General features: G+C 52.7%; 7 protein-coding genes across 7 annotated transcripts; 2 read left to right on the forward strand and 5 right to left on the reverse strand.

The window, feature by feature from the left end:
* Positions 1-2,501: 2,501 nt before the first annotated feature.
* Positions 2,502-3,397, forward strand: PG998_014659 (uncharacterized protein; the record flags this gene model as incomplete). The annotated part of the gene is made up of 2 exons (XM_066881475.1): positions 2,502-2,596; positions 2,662-3,397. The coding sequence occupies 2 exons, from the start codon at positions 2,502-2,504 to the stop codon at positions 3,395-3,397; spliced, it is 831 nt and encodes a 276-aa protein (XP_066723606.1).
* Positions 3,398-4,370: 973 nt separating this feature from the next.
* Positions 4,371-5,451, reverse strand: PG998_014660 (Protein kinase-like protein; the record flags this gene model as incomplete). The annotated part of the gene is made up of 2 exons (XM_066881476.1): positions 4,371-4,962; positions 5,039-5,451. 2 exons carry the CDS (start codon positions 5,449-5,451, stop codon positions 4,371-4,373), a joined length of 1,005 nt encoding a protein of 334 aa, XP_066723607.1.
* Positions 5,452-7,097: 1,646 nt separating this feature from the next.
* Positions 7,098-7,376, forward strand: PG998_014661 (uncharacterized protein; the record flags this gene model as incomplete). The annotated part of the gene is made up of 1 exon (XM_066881477.1): positions 7,098-7,376. One exon carries the CDS (start codon positions 7,098-7,100, stop codon positions 7,374-7,376), a length of 279 nt encoding a protein of 92 aa, XP_066723608.1.
* Positions 7,377-8,305: 929 nt separating this feature from the next.
* On the reverse strand, positions 8,306-8,698 carry PG998_014662 (uncharacterized protein; the record flags this gene model as incomplete). The annotated part of the gene is made up of 1 exon (XM_066881478.1): positions 8,306-8,698. One exon carries the CDS (start codon positions 8,696-8,698, stop codon positions 8,306-8,308), a length of 393 nt encoding a protein of 130 aa, XP_066723609.1.
* A 3,061-nt stretch (positions 8,699-11,759) lies between these two features.
* On the reverse strand, positions 11,760-11,987 carry PG998_014663 (uncharacterized protein; the record flags this gene model as incomplete). Its single annotated transcript, XM_066881479.1, has 1 exon — positions 11,760-11,987. One exon carries the CDS (start codon positions 11,985-11,987, stop codon positions 11,760-11,762), a length of 228 nt encoding a protein of 75 aa, XP_066723610.1.
* A 4,953-nt stretch (positions 11,988-16,940) lies between these two features.
* PG998_014664 (uncharacterized protein) lies at positions 16,941-18,098 on the reverse strand (the record flags this gene model as incomplete). The annotated part of the gene is made up of 1 exon (XM_066881480.1): positions 16,941-18,098. The coding sequence occupies one exon, from the start codon at positions 18,096-18,098 to the stop codon at positions 16,941-16,943; it is 1,158 nt and encodes a 385-aa protein (XP_066723611.1).
* Positions 18,099-19,250: 1,152 nt separating this feature from the next.
* Positions 19,251-19,505, reverse strand: PG998_014665 (uncharacterized protein; the record flags this gene model as incomplete). Its single annotated transcript, XM_066881481.1, has 1 exon — positions 19,251-19,505. One exon carries the CDS (start codon positions 19,503-19,505, stop codon positions 19,251-19,253), a length of 255 nt encoding a protein of 84 aa, XP_066723612.1.
* Positions 19,506-20,040: the final 535 nt, after the last annotated feature.

The following is a 20,040-nucleotide window of genomic DNA, read 5'->3' on the forward strand; positions in this document are numbered from 1 at the left end:
GCTTGCTGAGTCCTACCCAGAGTAATACCAACTATATCAGCACACCTATCCTGGTCTTGATCTGATAGTATGGAGTTGCCGATTTCATTTTCCTCAGGAGGACTTTCACTTATTCTGGTTCTCTTTTGGGCCGGGCCTGGATTCGCATCGGGGAGGTCTCGAAGTCGTTTACTACCAACATCACTTCCTTGCAATCGATTCAACTCCCTACTGACCAATCCATTAAGCTCCGCGATCCTTCGCTCTGTGAGAATGCTCTTTGGATGGTTTTGGCTACCTGTGCAGTCATGCCTTATATAACGATGCACTTGCTTAAAGACTTCATAGCAATGCGGGCAAGTTTCGTGACATTGAACATCTGCAGCCTGTCCTTAGCAAGGTAGTAGTTCGGATGGAGCTACATACGAGCCTGAAAATGTCGGACAAGATTGCTTCGTGTTGTAAAGGCCTCTTTCCTATTGCATCCCTTGAATGGACAGTGAAGCAGGGTTGGCTGAATGGAAGGAAGCAGATCACGCTTGTCACAAAGCCCGTCCGTTTCGCCTTCCCTCGTGAGAAGATTGGTAGATTGGGCAATATGCATTCGGCAGTGCTCTAATTCGGCAAGCAGGAGCCGTTCTCGTGACTATTTCACCGATTGTGAGACAAAATCTTGGATAATATCATGGTACTAACCCGGTAACACTCGACATGGTCGAGCAACTGTTCATTCGATGCAAAGAAGGCAAAACAAGTTTGACATTGACGATGCTGCTTGTATTCATCTGCCATTGATGAAATCTTCAGGTGGATGGATTGTCAAGCCGGAACAATCTGGAATAAGCTGGAATGCTTTGTCCATCTGCTTGTAAACTTAAGGCTAATCTTGGGTAGCCCTTAGCGGGGTCCACTCCATAGTTTGCCTTGCTGCCCAATACGTTCAAGAGTTGCTATTTAAAGCTGAGATAGTTCCCGAATTTCACAACCAACACTAACACCACAAAGAACACTCACCTCTATTCGATTTTATCGTCACCATTCAGTATAATCTTCAGGAAATCCGAAGGGCAATGGCGGTCTGCGAACGATGCAAGGGCGAAGGCACGATCGATGGTGGCATATGCACGGACTGCAAGGGCAAGGGCAAGGTTTAGATGACCCTTAGTTGGGTAGCAACTTGGTACGCTTTACGACATCTTCAACAAGACATATAGCATTAACCAAGAGAGAATCAGTCATGTCAATGTGTAGAGGCATTCTGACACAATAACGACCCTTCGATTCAGTTGATTGTGGGATGGAATTCGTTCTTTGGGGTGACAACTTTGGGCATGCATAAGGAAAAGCTCCCACTCTTCAATTGCGGTTATTCCTAAGCCGGATGAGGCAGAATGGTGTCGTGTCTGATTAGATGCAATTGGTTCGCTTTGGACATATAAAGGATTCTAACTCCCTATAACGGATATGATTACGACCCACTTATGCATATACAGTATTGGAAGGATCCTCTTCACTGGTTTGAAATGAGGTAGAATCTACTAGACGCCTGCCTGGTCTTTGTTCACATTAATATGCATGTTAATCGTAGCAAGGCTGCATAGGAGCTAGGGTAGTCACATATTTGTGATTGTATTCGGTGATGGACACATCTGGATGCCCGGTCAAGGTAAACATTATGGTCATAATAGAGCCTGCATGTAACTAGCGCCGACCGTTAGTACAAATTGAATCACGGTTCTGTGAGCGTCCCTGCTCGAGCATAATCACGCGTTTGTGATCGGGAAGATATCATGTTGGCTTTTTTTTCGGATGCATTGGCATAGAGTGGAAATAGTATTCGTCACCCCGTAGAAGGATGGGGTTGCAAGTGCTTTCTTTCATCAATAGAATTCGAGCGAATACAGTCCATAACCATCTCTTACCCATTTTTAAAGTACACGGAACACGGAATGTGTAGGAAGATGCAAGATGCATAACGTACTGCTGTTTTAGACTTAGTGAGCCCAGGACGAGGGGCAGCACAGGCCTCCCTCCACCCAAGTGTGTTTTTGTAGAACGGCCTGCGAAAATTGGCCAGACATTGGCGCATGTTCGACCTAGCAGACGACACAGACGACACCATCTACAGACTTCTTGGGAAAGCCATACATATGAGTCAAACTGCAAGCCATTGAAAAGGTGCATTCAAGGGATGGCACACTTGCATATGGTGTGGCACTCCTAGGACGTAGAAATTGATTCATTGGATGGATAAAGTTAACTACGATTCAAAGGTTGCTGGAGCTCGGTCAACGGTTACCTTCAGAAACTACAAATTAAAGACGTGCAGCAGACGCCGATATGTGGACTGCTCTTCCAGAGGAAGCATGTTATTAATATATAAACTGGCAATGCTGCCGATTTTGACGAATGATAAACTCGCTTGTATAACTACTCAACTAATTTCAAAGTCTTGCTTGCCATCTTGAAACCTACAGCCTTTGCTCAACTCACCTGCTATCACCAATAAGCCCCAGTCAACGATGGCTGCTGCAGCCGTTGCGTCGATCGATCCTCTGGCCATCTCGGTCCTTGGGCAGTCTCTTGGCCGGGGTGATCTAGACATCTCCTGCCTCACGTGAGTCCAATGATGCCATCAATCTTTAGAACCAGTGTGCACTGACTTGTTGGCTCCAATCGCAGGTACAATGAACTTCCCTATATTGACGACCAGTCCATGCTCCAGTACAAAGGACATGTGAAGGCCCTACTTGAAATCATTGGCCGCTACTCTATGGGCCAGTACTTCGGCGTCCACTCTGCCCATCGCCATGACAAGATCCCCCTCGGCACAGTTCGCCTTGAGAGAGAGCTGGGCATTGAGGAGTCCACGTGGACCAAGGCCACTGCGATCGAGAATGTCGACCTCGACAACATACACGCCACGGCCTTCAAGCTCACCCAGAATGGCTTCGTTGCCTTCGAGTTCGCCGAGGGCCTTTCGCCTACTGCCGGAATAAAGATTCCTCCTCAGTTCCTCAGCGACATTGCCACATATCTTGCCGAGAACGATATCACCAACAAGGTGGTTCTCGAGGTTAAAGACTTTGCTAAACGGGATGAAAAGGGATTCGAACCCACTGCTGAGATAGAGATCCAGTGGGGGAAGACAGAGGCCGTAACCATCGTCTTGCCTATCTCCGCCCGGGCCAAGGCCAGTCGGGGCATCGCAACCTTGACCCCGACGGGTTGGAACCTCCGCCATGTGGCTCGAGGCACTATCCCAAGCGACCCTGATCCACCGGCCGGTGAGCATTACGAAAAGGTTGTCGTGGGGCCCAAGAAGGACACTCACAAGGTCATCTATACCAGTAGCGCAGCTGTCACCCCCGATTTGTTGCGCCAGGCACTCACTGAACTTGAATTCATCAGGGCCTGATTACATACGTCAGTAGCGCCCATGCTTTAGAGGTGAAGTGGGTATCGGCACAGAGGTACAGACAGAGAAGGCGTGACTTCAGAGAGTTGAGATATGTGGTACATGTTGGATCATTCACGTTCGTTCCTTCACTTGTTACTAGGTTGTTCCATCTACTTTAGCCGTTATTGCAGTTCAAACTGCCTTAACTTGTATAGGCAGCTTATCTCCCGATCAGTCTATTAATAAATTTCCTGCCGTGGACAACCTAGCTCGTCTAGATCGCCCTAGATCACCCAGCTCATCCAGGATTCCCCTTCAAGCATCTATGCAGGGTGAACCCCGGGAAAGCCCGGAACAAAAACCTCATGTTATCTGGGGCCATTTGATGGCGTTGCCCTGTGAGTTATTCCCCGACTCATCAAGCTAAAAGTCGATCTCCAATCAAGCCATGAGATGCGCCAGCGCGGGAATTGGGGAATGTGATCAAAAGATGGGAGGTTCTCCGCTTCCAGCCCTCAGCACTCCATTGCTCCAAAGTCTCGTCAATTAAGCTCTATTGAAGGGGTGGCGCCCGTCCCGTTCTGATTTATATCTGAGGTAATCACGCTAGCAATACCTAGCGGCTCCTCGTAGCGGCGAGAGCCAACAGTAATTACTACGAGTAGCTGCTGCTGGGAGTAACATCCCTCACAGGCACATGCAACCACCAGTAGCAATAGCAGCTTTGTGCCTGATCCTTATCATTCGCCTCGAGAGCGGTATCGCTCTCCACTAACAACCTCACCACAGCCTCGTGCCTGCTGCTTGCGGCTGAGTGCATTGGTGCCCACCATGTATTACTTGGTGCAATGAGACGGGCCAGTTTCGAACACAACTCCTTTTTCGTCACCGCGCGTATGATGTGACTTTCAGCATATCGCGGCACGTATCGGGATGTGTGAGCCCAGCTACTGGGTGATCAGATTGAAAGATTAAGGTTATGCAATTGACATCAGTGCCCGGTTGAAGCCCAGAGCCTCAGAGTAACTGCCTCAAGATACTTCAAATTGAAGCTACCCTCACTAACGGGAACCTGGTCCTCAGCATTCACATACACAAACCCATTATCCAGGAAAATGCCAACCAATCTTGCTTCTTCAATACGTTCCATGTCCTCCCGAGAAACTGGTCCCATGGCGGAATAAAATGCCTTCCAGAACAGGTCACGAAGCTCTCCCTGGTTGGCATGATAGCGCCAGCCTTCCTCCCTCGTGCGGATTCCGAGTAGGGTCTCGAGGCCTCCAAGCGACATCCCAAACGGACTAATGGTCGTATCTTTCCAATCGCAGATGCCCGTGATGCGACCTGTCTCCTGGTGCACGTGGATGTTGTTCTCTAGGAGGTCAGTGTGGTTGGGCACTAGCGGCCAGTCGTCGGCGAAGAGCCCCGGGAGATTGGAGATAAGGCGCTCTAGCGTTGGGCGAAATCGGTCGGGAAGCCCCTGGGAGAGCTGCGAGAGTCGCGATGAGTAGTCGGAATATAGCATTTTGCGGCTTGGGGTCGGTGTCGATGCCGGCGTGTTGTGCCACGCCGAGGCGAAGAAGCTACATCGGCAAAGTCAGCTGTGCGGTTTCTTCGGTGTCATAGGCGGGAGGGGACGTGGGTTTGGTATCGACGGACCTGGCAAAGTCTTGTAGGGTTTGTCTTAGGAGGTAGCAGTGATTTCCGTGTAACTGGTCCAAGGCAAGATATACGGAGACCCCGCCTACATTGCCCATCGTATAGATGTGGAGCTTGTCCAGTCTGCCAGAATTCGAGTGGCGTGGTACGAAGCGCCCGTAGGTTTGTTCAATGCATCGGAGAAAGTCGAGATCTAGGGAAGAATCACTAGCGCGATACTGGACGACGTATTCCCCAACGTTGTTATCGGGAACGACTGTATAGCTAGTTGAGCCTTGCACAGGTGCGGGGCGGGCACGCCGGCCTAGAATCTGTTCGGCGGCTTGGTCGCATTGTTCCTGCGTTGTAGGGGCGTTGTCGGAAAAGAACTGCGCTATCTGGCGTCTCGATAGCTCTGCAACACGGGCCTGCATTGTGGCCATTATATGTTATCGTAAGAATTGGGTGAGGCTTAGGGGTCGGCTGAAGTTGACTCCCTAAACTTTGGATCACGACGTATCGACGGATACGAGAGATGCCGACTAGGCTCAGGCCGATGCGTGAAAAGCGAAGAGGGAAAGAAAGGTGGGTGGGATGCAATTAGCTGCTGAATAAGTCACTGGGTCCTTTGTTGAAAGTACATGGTGTTACCTGTACTCGTGGACGAGCCAGTGACGCTGTGTGGACGATTATGGCCTATTTTTAGTGGGCAGTGCTATCCTGAGACGGAATGGACGCCGGACGGACAGCTTGTGATGCAGCCCGTGTTCTGGTGCGCAGGACAGAGCCTGATGTTCCTACCGCTCCGCTTGTACCGTTCTGGTAGAGATCGGTCGCCTCGGAGCCTGAACCATCCAGCAGCGTATTCTCCTTTCACTGCATCCGTTGAGAGCTCGAAGATCCTCGCGCGCTGTTTCCGGCCCTGGCTTCATAGCCTGCAGGCATGTTGGCCCTACTGTTGGAGTGCAGAGTCGGAAGAGTCGCAATGGCGCACTAGCGCAATAGTGGGCAACATAAGCACCACCCCGCGCCACTAGGCCTACTGTAATTACAACCTCCCCAGACCGCGCAAGAACTTCTCCTCGTCAAGACACGCCGAAAAGAAGCTGAGCCCGAAATCCATCTTGCCAACATGGGTTCTGGAACCGGATCAGCAAGTACCCTGACGAGGTCATTTCCGCTCAACTCGAGCTCGTCATTGTCACCAACATTTCATACAGTACCCGCAAACCAAGCAGCTTGCTATACTGACCGTTCCGCGAGACGCTATTGTAGCTCAATGGACACTCTCAGAAAGATGCCCCAAGAGGGTCCAGCAAGTTGCCCGAACCGTCTTAGGTAGCTAGGCCTCTGTCATGGCCCACGCCAGGAGGCAGAAAGGCAAGGTTCACAAGACCGGCGTACTGCGACGTCTTCAGCACGCTTGCGTACTGGAACCCGACACACGAGCGGATGGATCACATCGAGTCCAGCCACTCCTGGCTCCACCTACGCCAGGAGCCACGGGCAAGATCCTGGTTTCGGCTCCATTACGAGTTCATTGGGTTCACTCTCCGTGGCGGCACCCGAGACGATAAGGTCGCCTTGCCGCTCATCAAACCATATGTTACGCCAAGATATCTTAGAGGCGCAAGACACGGAAAGGAGCAAATATAACCTCTACATCGCCCTCACGGACCTCCTGTCGACAGCCCCAGCTAGTGCCGGGACTGCTAACGAAAGGAAGCTGATGAGGGATTCTTTCGCAGTTGCGATCTTCCGCTTCACGAATGCGCCTAGAGAGGCGCTTCGTCAAGTCGAGGAGGAGCTTGGCCAACATCTCTACCAGCCCCATTCGCAGCTCTTCCAAGAGGTTGAATCGCACTTCTGGATCCGCCTCATCGCGGAGCTTCAAGAATGTGTCAGGACGCTCAAACCCCTTGGCAGTCTCGGCCTCTTCTCGGCAGCTGTAGGTCGCCGTAACTATGGGCCATGGGGCGGCCCAAGCGCTCATCCTTGTTCGAGTACAGTGCTCCTTTCACCAGTTCATCCCCATCGAAATCAGTTGCTACTAGCTTTTTGTTTCACCGCGCAGGGAATCATGCCAACCGAAAACCACTCTGGGAGCATGTCTAAAGCTCAGAAGCACATGGAAGGGCAACGGCCCGCGTCACCACAGCCACATGGCCGTGGTCGTGGCCGTGACGGACAGGCTAAGGTGGAACACATCTGCCCTGGTTGGTGGGCCTTGGAATGGACACACACGGTGCAGGCGCCAAAGGACAGCTGGATGGCTTTCGATCGTTTGGCCATTGCTATCAAGGCCAAGAAGCACACGAATTCGCGTTCTGCAAGGACAGAGCAAGACAAGAGTTCTTAGCACATACATTCTCAGACGGGAAGATCCCCGTAGCTACTTTGGAAAAGCTTCGGGACGTTTTGCGCTGGCCGAGGGCCGTCGAAGCCAATGAAGGCTTTCGTGAGCTTCCACGGCTCCATAGTTGACATTTCACGGGTTGTCTTCGCAGCCATTGGACGGGACTGTCACGATACACTGTTAAGATCATCGAGTCTATGGGCCATTGACTGAGCGGCGGATACAGTAGAACGACCACCCATAGTAAATGTGAACGAGAACTAGACAGTAGCCATAGACGACGAGGCACGGCGGAAAGCTGTGTGAACACACTGCGCTACAAATTTTCAGTGCGCACGAAGAGCTATCTAGTTCATATCAGCCCACGATATCTTCCTTCGCTTTCTCTCCCTCCCTTAGGTCTCTAATAGATTTCGCTAGTCCCCATTCCGGTCTTGCGTAGCTGGTTTTATCCTAATCCCGATGGGTGAGTTAAGTGTCTAAATAGCGCGTCAGTACGCTGCCGCAACCACTGCTCCAAGGCTTGATGTAGGAACCTACACATGTGGGGTATACACGACGGTTCATCAAAAAGAATGGCTGCTGCAAGAATGGGGCTATGTATGTCTCAACTCAGTTGGCTTTGTTCTTCCAACGTGCTGACGGAATATGTTTCTCCGTTCCAATTGCTTCTCAAGAATTAGGTGGTTACTAATGTGGTTCTGCAGGCGTCTGAACTAGACCATCACCCCCCTAGATGGCTTGTAATCTGCTGCTGTTCACTACCTTTCATAATATTGGGCGATAGATCAGCAACTCTGCCCCCAGATATTCAATTACCGACGCCGAGAAGGAGGGGCAAGAAGAGGAAGCCGTGGACACGGGTATCCTCGTGCGGCCCTGTTTTCTCGCTATCCTAACACCGCAATATTCAGTCCTTTATTTAGCATAACTTAAACCCGGGATGATTCTCTCCCGCGGTTATCGGTCTCTGCTGCCTCTCTTGCTGCTTCTTCCACCCGTTCTTGCTTCTTCTCGCAATGTGCTGATACAAAGCAGAAGACAGCCACAGTGATAGCAAAGAGGATCAGAACCGACCCGTAACCCGCCTGAGCGACGCCTCCATAGTACATCATGGAGTAATACGGGACGGCATCGTTAGCACTGAACCTTTTGAAGGATGGCTGGAATCCCTGGACTTGATCGGCAAGGTAGCCCCCGGTCCCGATCATGACGAAGGCTAGGACTAGCTGAGAGGTCGCGTACGTAGGTAAGATGCTTTCGTGGTCGTGCAGCCACCTCGGGCGAGTCACTATCACGGCGCCGCAAATAGCAAACGCAGCCATGGCGAGTGCCGTAATGATTGTATCAATGAGAATGTTGCTTTGCAAGGACAGAAACTTATTATCTAGGATAGCAGCCGTAGTGTTGGGATAGTCGGACCGAGCTCGGTCTCGTAAAATGACTGCGAAACGTGCGTGGGCCGAGTTGAGAATTGCAATGGCTAGCGAGAGGAGAGTGAGGAAAAGGATGGAAATCCGAATCCGAATCGGGGCAATCGACCTACGTACAATATCACGCACTTACTACTACGACTTCCGCGTCCGAGTTCAATACATGATGTTTCTGTCTTGGGGTGGCGATAGCTTGGACTCGGTGCGCACTACAGGCGACGATGGCGATCTAAGCCGACAATTAATCCACGCAATCCGTGGCTTGCACACTTGTGGGGTCGCACACAAGGATCTACGGTCGCCTAATATACTAATAAACCAAGAGACTGGACATATTAGGATATGCGATTTCGAAAGGGCTGTTTTGATGGAGCGCCCTCGGCTCCCTCTTGGGTCGGTGGTGCCAAATAAGAGAAGGCTCTCGGCGAGAAACAGCGGGGTTGGAAAGATGGGTCGTGACTTGCCTTATAAACGGCAAATGCGCGAGGATTTGAACGCAGTCAACATGATATGCTTTGCGACAGGTATAAGTACGAAGATACCACAAGCGGCAGCTTTGTCTGGTTATCTTGCAGCATATTTTCAGGTTCAATTCATTGGCAAACGCTCTAAACGCTAACTGCTATCCCTTCTGCTCCCGTGACTCCCTGGTCCTAGTCTCTACGAGGATTCTGGTGTGAAGAATTAGTCTGCGACTGTACAGCCCATTTCCTATTCAAGTCGAGATGACTTGGAGAACATCGCTAGGATGGATAGTAAAAACTTCATTCCCACGGATTCCTCCAGGTAGCTGTCCTCGGTATCTACAGACTCGAAGTTAATTAGTTCGCTTTCTGTACTTCAATACAAGCATAGACAGAGATGCCGCTTGTGATACCTTCCGTATCAACATGTGCCACGTCTTCATCCAAACGGCATACCGCTGAGACTCGTCCGAAGGTCCTCCAGCATGCCCACCATCTTCTTTGCCAAGGTCTCCCGCTGCAGCTTGCGCCTGTCGTCCTTGTAGTAGTCTGGCGTGCGCCTCGCCGCATTCTGCACAGACCCTCTTGGACGGCCTGCCTGTGACAGCTGTACACCGTTTCCCCCCATTCTGGAAGGGCACTGCCGTGGTTGAGTCGACATGATCGGCGCCAAGGGTCTTCTAGCTGGCACCCGGCTATTCCAACGGACAGCTCTCTGCAGCGACGCATCCATCGCGCCGTGGTCGGCGTATCTTGTGGGTGCTGGCCAAGCACCTGCATTCGTCGCCGCGGCTGGTGCAGTGTTCGTCGTGGAGCTGGGCTCGGTACGAGCGGGCTGCCGTTCCACTGTCGGTTGGGAACCTGGAGTGCCTGCTGTATGATGAGCGTCAACGGCCAGTCGACTATGTAGTCAATAGACGAGAATCATGCTTACCTTGCGACTTTCGCGGCAAAGGCAGCTGCCTCGGACCCTTCCGTCTCATGGGACTGTTGGGAATGACAGTCCCGCCATCTTCGTCGGGGATGACGTCGTAGACAGACAGAGGTTCCGCCGCGGCAGCGGGACCGGTTTCGTACTCGGCATCCGCGTCGCTGCCTATGCCAGCAACAGCATTCGCGTCGTCGCTGGCGTCCGCCTGGGCTTCGAAATGGATGGCTCCGACTTGGCCGCTCGATCGCGTCGCTCGGCCGTGGCTCGGTCTCGCATGGCACGCGGCTGATCGTCGAAACTGCGGCTGTTAGTAACAGAGCTGAATACACTCGATGGAACGGTAAGTGGGACTGGGGACGGACAATCCTGTTGAGGTCCGGCACGCGCTGCCCGCGTGGGACGTGCATCGCCGTCTCCATCCGCTCGTGTGTCGGGTTCCAGTACGCAAGCGCGCTGAAGACATCGCAGTACCGCCCGAGGTCTTCGGGCCACTTGCTGGACCCTCTTGGGGTATATTCGTGGAGTGTCCATGGAGCTACAATAGCGTCCCGCGTAACGGTAGATATAGCAAGTGCTGGTTTGCGGGTGCGAAACGTTGATGACATGTTGAGCTCGAGTTGGGCGAGCGTCGCCAGGGCTGCTGCTGATCTGGTTCCGAACCCATGTTGACGATAGAAATCTCGGACCAGGTTCGCTTCGGCGTGTCTTGAGGAAGAGAGGTTCTTGCGCAGTTCAGGAGGATTGGGCAGTTGGTCCTAAAATGACGCGGGGTCGCGAACCAGCTCTACGCTAATAACGGTGGGTCCTAGACCTGGCCCGCTGGTTGCGCTAGTGCGTCAGTGCGCCGTTGCTACTCTTCCGGCTCCTCTGCACGCCAATAGTACGCCAACAGTGCGGGCAACTATGGAAGCCAGGACCGGAAACAGCGCGCGAGGATCTTCGAGCTCTCGACGGATGCGGCGATAGAGAATACGCTGCTGAATGGTTTAGGCTCCGAGGCGACCGACCTCTACGCGGGATCAAAACAGCTGGTGGATGAAGCCTCATTGTTTTCGGGTCAAAGCTACTACCAGTGGCACTGTGTTCCGTTACAGCTCTTCAGAGCCGCTTCGCCTCCAGGGGTCGAGGGGCCTGTCCACCCGGGAAACGAATGCCGGTCCTTTTGGGTCTGACCGTGCTCGCCGGCTATTCGTAGCAACTTGGTGGATGAACCAACATTGGAGATAACTTGGGCAAACCCTAAAGCCACATTCAAGTCTCGTATCGTGAGCCATAAGCGCCTCTATGAAGCGGTCAAGTGGAAGTGCACCCTGCCCCTTAATAAATCCAGGCATTCGGTCTGCGTCAGTTTGGAGACACGAGATTCAGCGTGGATCTCTGTCGCACGCATCTCCCGTCGATGCTGCGATACTGCCCGGCAGCCTGTCTTCGTCGGGTCCAAAGCCTTCCTCGTCGGTTGCCTAACTATCTGGTTGGTCGACGTTGCAGTCCAAGCCCACTCTTGCCCTCCTTCCCTCGATTCAAACTAGCTCGAAACTGGCACCTCCCACGGTTGCTCCTAATTACCAATCCAGAAGGTTACGCCCTCCAACTTCACTTGGCCTACTTCCTTCTCCTCCATCATAAATCTGAAAATGTTCGATGCTGTTGTTATGTCTGGGTCGAGCCAGGCATCGGTCAGGACCAGCTGTGACAGCGCCGCGATCGCCTCAAAACCCTTCCAAGGCCAGATATTGACATCGCCACTTCGGACCTCCCACAGTAATTCGCTGGGCTTGCGATACATTCAGTGCTAATCCCGCCGCTTCGTAGTCCGTGGAGTACCATAACTCGTAGGACCATATCTCGAGTGGACCCAACGACGGGCCATGGCGGACCAGAATGGGTCGCAGCACGGGTCGGCCCATGCCAGGTTCTTTAGGCGTATCTTTCGCGGCAATGCCATGGTGAAAGCATGAACGCAGCGTCGCGAGACCCATATATAGTGCCATGCCCCAACGGCGGGTTCCCCGAGACAACTCCCTGATCCTGCGCACAGAACAAGCATGTGCTACACCTCAAGCTGCCCGTCCCGCGTCCACTCGCATCTTCAGTACCACTTGAGCAGCGGTGTCATCGGGTAAACCTCTACATCGCGAGGACTAATGTAATTACACTATAGTTGTGTGCGTCAGAAAGGGTATAGGACAGGCCAATGGTGCGTTCTAGCGGCCTGTCCGGCTAATCGCGCTAGGTAACAATAGAACTCAGGACCGGAAACAACCCGTCGGGTCCACCCCAAACCACCCCGCATACATTTCCTCGCTGCTCCAATTGCCATTGCAGTCTGACGTTCATGCAACTCAGGCCAATGAGTGGTTCCAGCAAGTAACGACTGCGCCCTCCAATACTTTCAACTGACTCTCCTTACTTACCTGCCTATTCAAACATTGATAGCGTCTTCTGCTAAGTCGGGTTGATAGAAGCTACTTTCTTACTGGGGATTTGGTCCACTAAAATACGAAACAGGAGAACGGGGTGCTGCACGTCCACGAAGAGAAGAGAGCCTTGGGGCTCAGTAGGCGTAGCTTGGAGGCAAGCAGCACTGTGCACGGCGGGTGAGGGCCAGATCGAAGAAGCCACCATCCTTGTGCACTTCAACCAGATGGTTGTACCAAGCTTCAGCTCTGTCTATAAAAGGCACATAGAGATTAAGAACAGCGCTTGCTTTTTAATCCATCAGGTTGTCGGCAATCAGGGCCCGAATTAGCACCAATTGGGTGAATTGCTGCCGAGGTAAACACGGGAGTTGCTGAGCTACTAGAAAAACTGATGCATCTATTATGTATAGTTATTCTGCAGCTCCCTCGCCGAACGCACAGATTGATGTGGTATCACAATTGGCATTTGAGCTAACCGACACCACAACTCACCAGTGGGATGCTAAGGGCGTGAGGCTCGGCCTGCGAGGGCCAAGTTGCAGTTCCTTGCATGTACTCTGTCCACGGAGGCGTTTAAGTGTGAACCTTCAAGAGCCTCAGTGAAAGGCGCTGATCTTTTCACTATCGGTCTACTTATGAGCACGTTTTACCTTCTTCGCCACCGGCTTCATCTTGCTGCGGTACATCTTGACCAAATCCGCCGGTTCAGTGGGTCTCGTTCCCGTCGTCAAGAGTGCGCTTGAGTTGGTCGCGGAGCAGTCACAAATCTGGCATGGCCAATGCGGTGGTGAAGACCATCCCCATCATGTCGATGCGCAGCAACATTGGGGCAATTCTCATCAAGCCGCGCCTTCGTCTGTAGCGTCAAACCACGCAGACATTCCTCCGTACAGTATCCATCGGTTTACTGGCGACTGCGGTAGGCCCCTTGACCGTCTTTCCGCGTGTGATTGGGCAAGGCCCGCTGGGCTGCTTGAATTCGTCCGCTGCGTCTCGGTTCAAGTAGCGTGGGTGTCTCCTGCATTCGCCTCGTAGCAGCGGAGAAGACGAACGCGCCTGGAGCCCGAGTGCTTCGAGACGAACTATACCCGATCAAGGTGGATAACGTCAGGCGCACAGCGGTTCTGGACGAGAACAATAACATACGAGACGGCGTAGCCGAGGCATTCGGACAAGAGAACGAGACAACAGTCGCCAAGGTGACATGGCTGAGCAGTAAGGACAACGGGAAGGCATACGGCTCCATGGTTGTCTACCTGACGAAGGCGGCCGAGGCGCGGAAGTTCCTTGAGGAGGGTTTCTTTTACGCCGGGGGCGAGTCAGGCTACACGAGGATATTCGAGCGACGAGAGCGGCCGGAACAGTGTTACAACTGCCAGCAGGTGGGACACAAGGCATTCCAGTGCAAGAATGCCCGGACCTGCGGGCGATGCGCGAAGCAGGGACACAGCCACCATGGCTGCGAAGCAACCATTCTGAAGTGCGTCCCGTGCGGAGGACCACACGAGTCGTTTAGCAGACACTGTCCGAAGCTGTACCCATCGAACCATGCCTAGACCGTTCCGCATCATTCAAAACAACGTAAGGAAACAGGGACCTGTACATGACAGCCTCATCAACGATGAAGACGTGCAGCACGCGAAAGTAATCTCAATTCAAGAGCCTCACGCAAGGATGGTTCAGGGGCAGCTTCTGACGACACCGATGGGACACCATAGGTGGGCCAAGATGGTCCCATCAGTTCGGAGAGAAGGGAGGTGGCCGATCCGGAGCATGCTCTGGGTCAGCAAGGAGGTGGAAGCGGAGCAGGCCCCGGTTGAGTCCCCAGACATTACCGCGGCTATCGTGCGGCTGCCGGAACATGCGGTCTTTGTGGCGTCCGTATACGTCCCTGTGGAGGACCCCCCGGCGCTCCAAGAAGCGTGCAGCAAGCTGCGCACTGCCATCGAGGTAGTGAGAAGGAGGACGGGGACAGCAGTGGAGGTGGTTATCACGGGAGACTTCAACCGGCATGACCAGCTCTGGGGCGGAGAGGAGGTACGACTGGAAAAGCAAGGAGAGGCGGATCCGATTATTCATCTGATGGCTGAATTCGGTCTCAGCAGCCTGCTCCCACGGGGCACGAGAACGTGGAGTGGAGGAGCCTACAGTACGACCATCGACCTCGTTCTAGCATCGGAAGAGATGAAGGATTCTCTAGTCAAGTGCAGGGCATTAGACACGGAGCATGGGTCTGACCACCGGACCATCGAGACGGTCTTTGAGACGGCCACCCCAGCGCAAGGGGGCCGAGAACGACTTGTTTTCAAGAACGCCCCGTGGAAGGACATCAACGCCAGGATCGCAGCAGCATTGGCTACGACCCCCACGGGTGGTACCGTTCAACAGCAGACGGACCGGCTGATGGAAGTCGTCCTGGAAGCAGTGCAAGCACTGACCCCCAAAGCCAAGCCATCGCCGTACGCGAAACGATGGTGGACGACGGACCTAACACAACTCCGGCGCATCTACACATACTGGAGGAACCGAGCCCGGACCGAGAGGAGGGTAGGCTGCACCAGAAGCGACCTAGAAGTAACGGCGAAGGGGTGCCGCAAAACAGTACCACGAAGCCATCCGACAGCAAAAGAAGAAGCACTGGAACGAGTTCCTCGCCGACAACGACAACATCTGGAAGGCAGCGAAGTACCTCAAAGCGGGCGACGACACGGCATTCGGGAAAGTCCCCCAGCTCGTTCGCGCGGACGGGACGACCACTTCCAACCATGCGGAACAGGCGGAGGAGCTGCTCACCAAATTCTTTCCTCCGCTCCCGGACGAGATTGCCGACGAAGGGGACCGTCCGCAGAGGGCGCCCATCGAGATGCGCGCGATCACGATGGAAGAGATCGAGCGGCAACTGTTCGTAGCCAAGTCCTGGAAGGCACCCGGGGAGGACGGCCTGCCGGTAGTTGTCTGGAAAGAAGTGTGGCCGGTGGTGAAGCAACGGGTTCTCACGCTGTTTCGTACGTCGCTAGAGGAAGGAGAGCTACCAACCCAATGGCGCCATGCGAAGATCATACCACTCAAAAAGCCGGGTAAAGAAGACTACACGATAGCGAAAGCCTGGCGGCCGATCTCGCTACTATCCACACTTGGGAAGGTGATGGAGTCGGTCATTGCCGAAAGGATCTCGTACTTAGTCGAGACGTTTGGGCTCCTTCCAACCAACCACTTTGGGGCACGGAAACGGCGGTCGGCAGAGCAAGCACTCATGCTCCTGCAAGAGCAGATCTACGCTGCCTGGCGTGGCCGGAAGGTCCTCAGCCTCGTGAGCTTCGACGTCAAAGGGGCATACAACGGAGTGTTCGACGTTAGGCTTCTCCAAAGGATGAAAGCGCGAGGAATACCAGACCAGTTGCTCCGTTGGATCAGCGCTTTCTGCTCAGGTCGTACAGCGACGATTCTGGTGAACGGACACGCGTCCGAAAGTCGAAGCCTACCACAGGCGGGCCTGCCCCAAGGCTCTCCCCTGTCACCCATTCTATTCCTCTTCTTCAATGCAGATCTGGTACAGCGGCGGATCGACTGCTATGGGGGCGCTGTCGCCTTTGTAGACGACTTTACGGCCTGGGTCACAGGCCCAACGGCGCAGAGCAACCGCGAAGGGATAGAAGCCATCATCAACGACGCCCTCGCATGGGAAAGGAGGAGCGGTGCGACGTTCGAAGCGGACAAGACAGCCATCATTCACTTTGCGCGCCAACCGTACAAAGCCGACCCGGCACCCTTCACCATCAAAGGACGGGATGTACGGCCCAAGGAACACGTCAAGATCCTCGGGGTCATTATTGACACAAAGTAAAAAAGGGAGGTGGATTTACTAGCTGTTAAACCATCCACATTCGACCCCAGCTGGGGAGGTCAACATAAGCGTGACAGCCCCCATTTGCCGACTTTGATCAAGGTATATTGACTGCTAAGAGACAAGCTCTGATTGAACGGCCTGTTTTCGTGTCTAGCCTGCGAGGGAGACGACTTAGAAAAAGATCGAAGAAGTGGCCGAATTTCTGGTGAGACTTATCCACGGCGCAAGATGTTGCATGGGACAGTAGTATAGGACCTCAGATGCACAGCCTTTCAGGATATGACACGTCGATAATGACGAGCTCGACAGGGAATGGATTTTGGAGTACTGTCCGCAGGGGTAGTGGGTTCGAGTGATTTGATTATAATTACACGAGACTGTCCTACTTATTGCTCCTCGTTAAAACTGCCAACACAAGCCATGCCTCCATCCTCTAAGAGGTGTGTGGCGCCATGGTTCTTCAAAGAGAGCTCTACACTATCCGTTCAACGTTCTTTTCTAGCCACCACTTGTCCATCACCTTCCTAGCTTTCCTTCTCTTTTCGATACGAAATTCACCCTTCATTCTGGCCAAGATATCTTTATCCTTAAGTCGTTCCCGCTTGGTGCGAACCAGCTCTACCAGAGCCTGGGGCACGCCCTCGAAGAACTGAGCTGAATGAAGATTTGGCTTGCTCGTATCAAAATGGTGAACTAGAACTTGCAAAGTCCCAGCTAGTCCAGAGTACGTTTCCACTAGTCGCTGTAAGGTCGCGGCATCCGGCTCGTCCCAAACCTCCTGCAATTGTCTAATCGTCTCCTCGAGGGGCTTAGATGGTAGCTCTGTGCCATATCGAAGTAGGAGGGCTAGATAGCGCGCTTTGCCAGATAAAATAGATGTCCAGGCAGTACTTTCGAGGCAGTTGGTGCCTAAGAGTTTTCTCTGCAAGAGATGCTCCAAGACCTCGTATTGACCACTTTGTATTAATCCAGAAAGAAGAGGCCCACTCCTAGTCTCACGAAAGGGGAGTTCAACTGTGATCGTGGAAGGCAGGGTCACGCCTGCTTCTAAGAGCTTGCTGGGGAATCTCTTGCAGCTAGCAATATCACTTTTCTGCTGCTTAATACCACACAGGGCTGCCGCGAAAGGTTGCAGTTCGTCGTCAGGGAAGGGACCCGCCCCGCAAGACAGGAGAACCTCTGCTACTTCCCATCGGCTAAGCCTGGAAGCCAAGGCGAGTAGACTCATGTCTTGGCCGACGCACCGGACACGCCTCTTCCAATCGGCACCTATCTTGAGAAGAAGCCGAATGGTCTCAGGTGAGGTGGTCAACGAGACTATACCGTGCACCAAAGGAGTATGACACTCGCTGCCTCCGTCGATATGCATGCCGTTTTTTGCGAGCCACTCAATGACTTCAGTTCTGTTGAATTCGGTGGCGAGATGCAGCGCATTATACACAGAGTCTGGAGTAATTGGTTGTGCGCGATTCGCTAATAGCTGCAGCGCTGTCTCCTGGTGCCCGAGTGTAATCGAAGTAAGCAAAAGTGACCACCTTCTATCAGTGCCGGCGTGTAAGTCCTCAAAGAATTTGCGTCCTGAGTTCTCAAGGATGGAAGATAACACTTTGTCTCGTGGGCTAGAGTACATAGCTGCGAAATCGATGTGGGTAAAACGAAGCTGCCGGACTTCCATGTAGGTTTGGCCATTATATAGGGAGTTTTGAATATCGCAGGTCTCAATTCTGAAATTCTCAGCACTGTAGTAACAGGGTAGAGAATCCCAGAATAAACTCTGAGTTTTCTTTGACACACACCAAAGGCTTACAATGCTCGCGCGGGGCAAATACTTTGCGATTTCTAAAGCAAGCTCAAGAGGGAGCTTTTCCATGTTGCCAAAGAAAGAGAGAGGGTCGGGTAGAAAAACAAAAGAAGGGGTGGGGTGGGGAGGACTGAGAACAAAGAAATAAAGAAAGGCAGAGAAAACGAGGGCAGGGGAGGCAATATATATAGCTTATTGATAGAGCAGAGCAGTGGGCAGCAGGCCGCTGAAAGGAAGTTGCGCGAAAGCTGCAGTGTGAATCATGGAACCAACGATAGGCTAAGCCAGGGATCAACCAACGCGCACGTTCCACATTTAGCACGAAGATGCGTCTTTGCGGTTCGTTTTCTTCATATCCCACGATCTATCGAGAGATATGCGATGGCGAGGTCCGCGATCCGTTAGCCTGTTGATCTAAATAGCGAGAACGATATCCTTGCCTCTCGAGGATGACTATTGACTTCCTTCCATACTATATTCACCCACGTGTACATCCACTTATGCATACTAATCCACCCATCCATTTAAGCCTTCCAGTGGATAGATGGATGGATGGCAAGCCTTGATGAAGGGTATTAAAAAGAGGTTGCTGTGCCGGACATGCCGCTTCGGCCTCTCAGGAGAACGACATCTCTCTATAGACACTTGTTGTGCGTTTGGAGATTTGGAGCAAGAAAGATCTGATATAAGGGCCGTGACGTCGGTCTAGAGAAACTGATAAAATACCCATCACGTGAGGCGACGAATGATGCCCACGAATGCGTTGCCACTGCCGCGATAGTACATTACAAGAAAAGGCCATTAACCCGAGATACTTCTATTTCGTAACTCGCCTTATTCCTTAGTAGGCTCCAAACCATGGCCACAACTTATTCAGAAAATACTGCACTAGGCATCATTGAACCCATTCTACTAGACCCTGAAAGCCGTACCGGAGCCTTCCTATCGTTATTGCACGACATTCATCTAGCACTTCACTAATCATTCCACTCTGCTACTCTCCTCTGCCTCCCACTGCGCATTGGCCTTTTCGATCTTCTCGTTGCATTTCTGCACAGTCGTTGACAGCCCGTCGATATGATACCGCAGTACGGCTAGCAGCGGAGTGACCTCTCTGCTCAGCCCTCGGAAGTACAACGCCTCTTGCCGTAGTCTCCCGTTTTCTCGTGATAGCTCCACCAAGCGGTCATGTTCGGTGGTAGGTGTCTTCAAGCTCTGCAGGTGGTCGGGGTGCATGTCGAAGGCCGTTGTCATGCCCCCAAGTCTGTGGATCTCAATGTCGACGAGGGTCGGGGAGTATGGAGGCTTCTGTGACTGATGTTTATGGGGTCTTTCTACCATCTCTCTGGAGGCAGTGAACGAAATGGAATCAATCTCTACAGTCTCGAATTGTAGTAGTAAAATAATGATTTCGATGAGAGCTGCAATGCATCCTATATATGATGCAGCTTCGTTCTGTCCGGTTGGAGACAGTTGAAAAGCGCCTGTTTTGAACGCCTGCCGCCAGTGCCAGCTCAGAACCGAGGATACTACTAAGGGGCACCTTTGAATAAGTGTTGCTACCGTAGCCGTTCGGTTTCTTGAGCCGGATCACCTCCTATTTTGTTTCTCAAGCCTCTCCGCTCTCATTGGGGCCCTACGGCTAAACTTTATCTCCCGTCGTGTACCCGTATTTGCTCGTCGAATCGATCTTTAAAAGCTGTCTATCAATCAAGCAGGCGTTTGCGCCGAATAAAACACACCACCTCAATATGAATGTGCCAGATCACGC

This window comes from Apiospora kogelbergensis, assembly GCF_038363985.1.
Source record: "Apiospora kogelbergensis strain CBS 113332 chromosome Unknown utg000012l_segment0_segment0, whole genome shotgun sequence".
Lineage (NCBI taxonomy): Eukaryota > Fungi > Ascomycota > Sordariomycetes > Amphisphaeriales > Apiosporaceae > Apiospora > Apiospora kogelbergensis.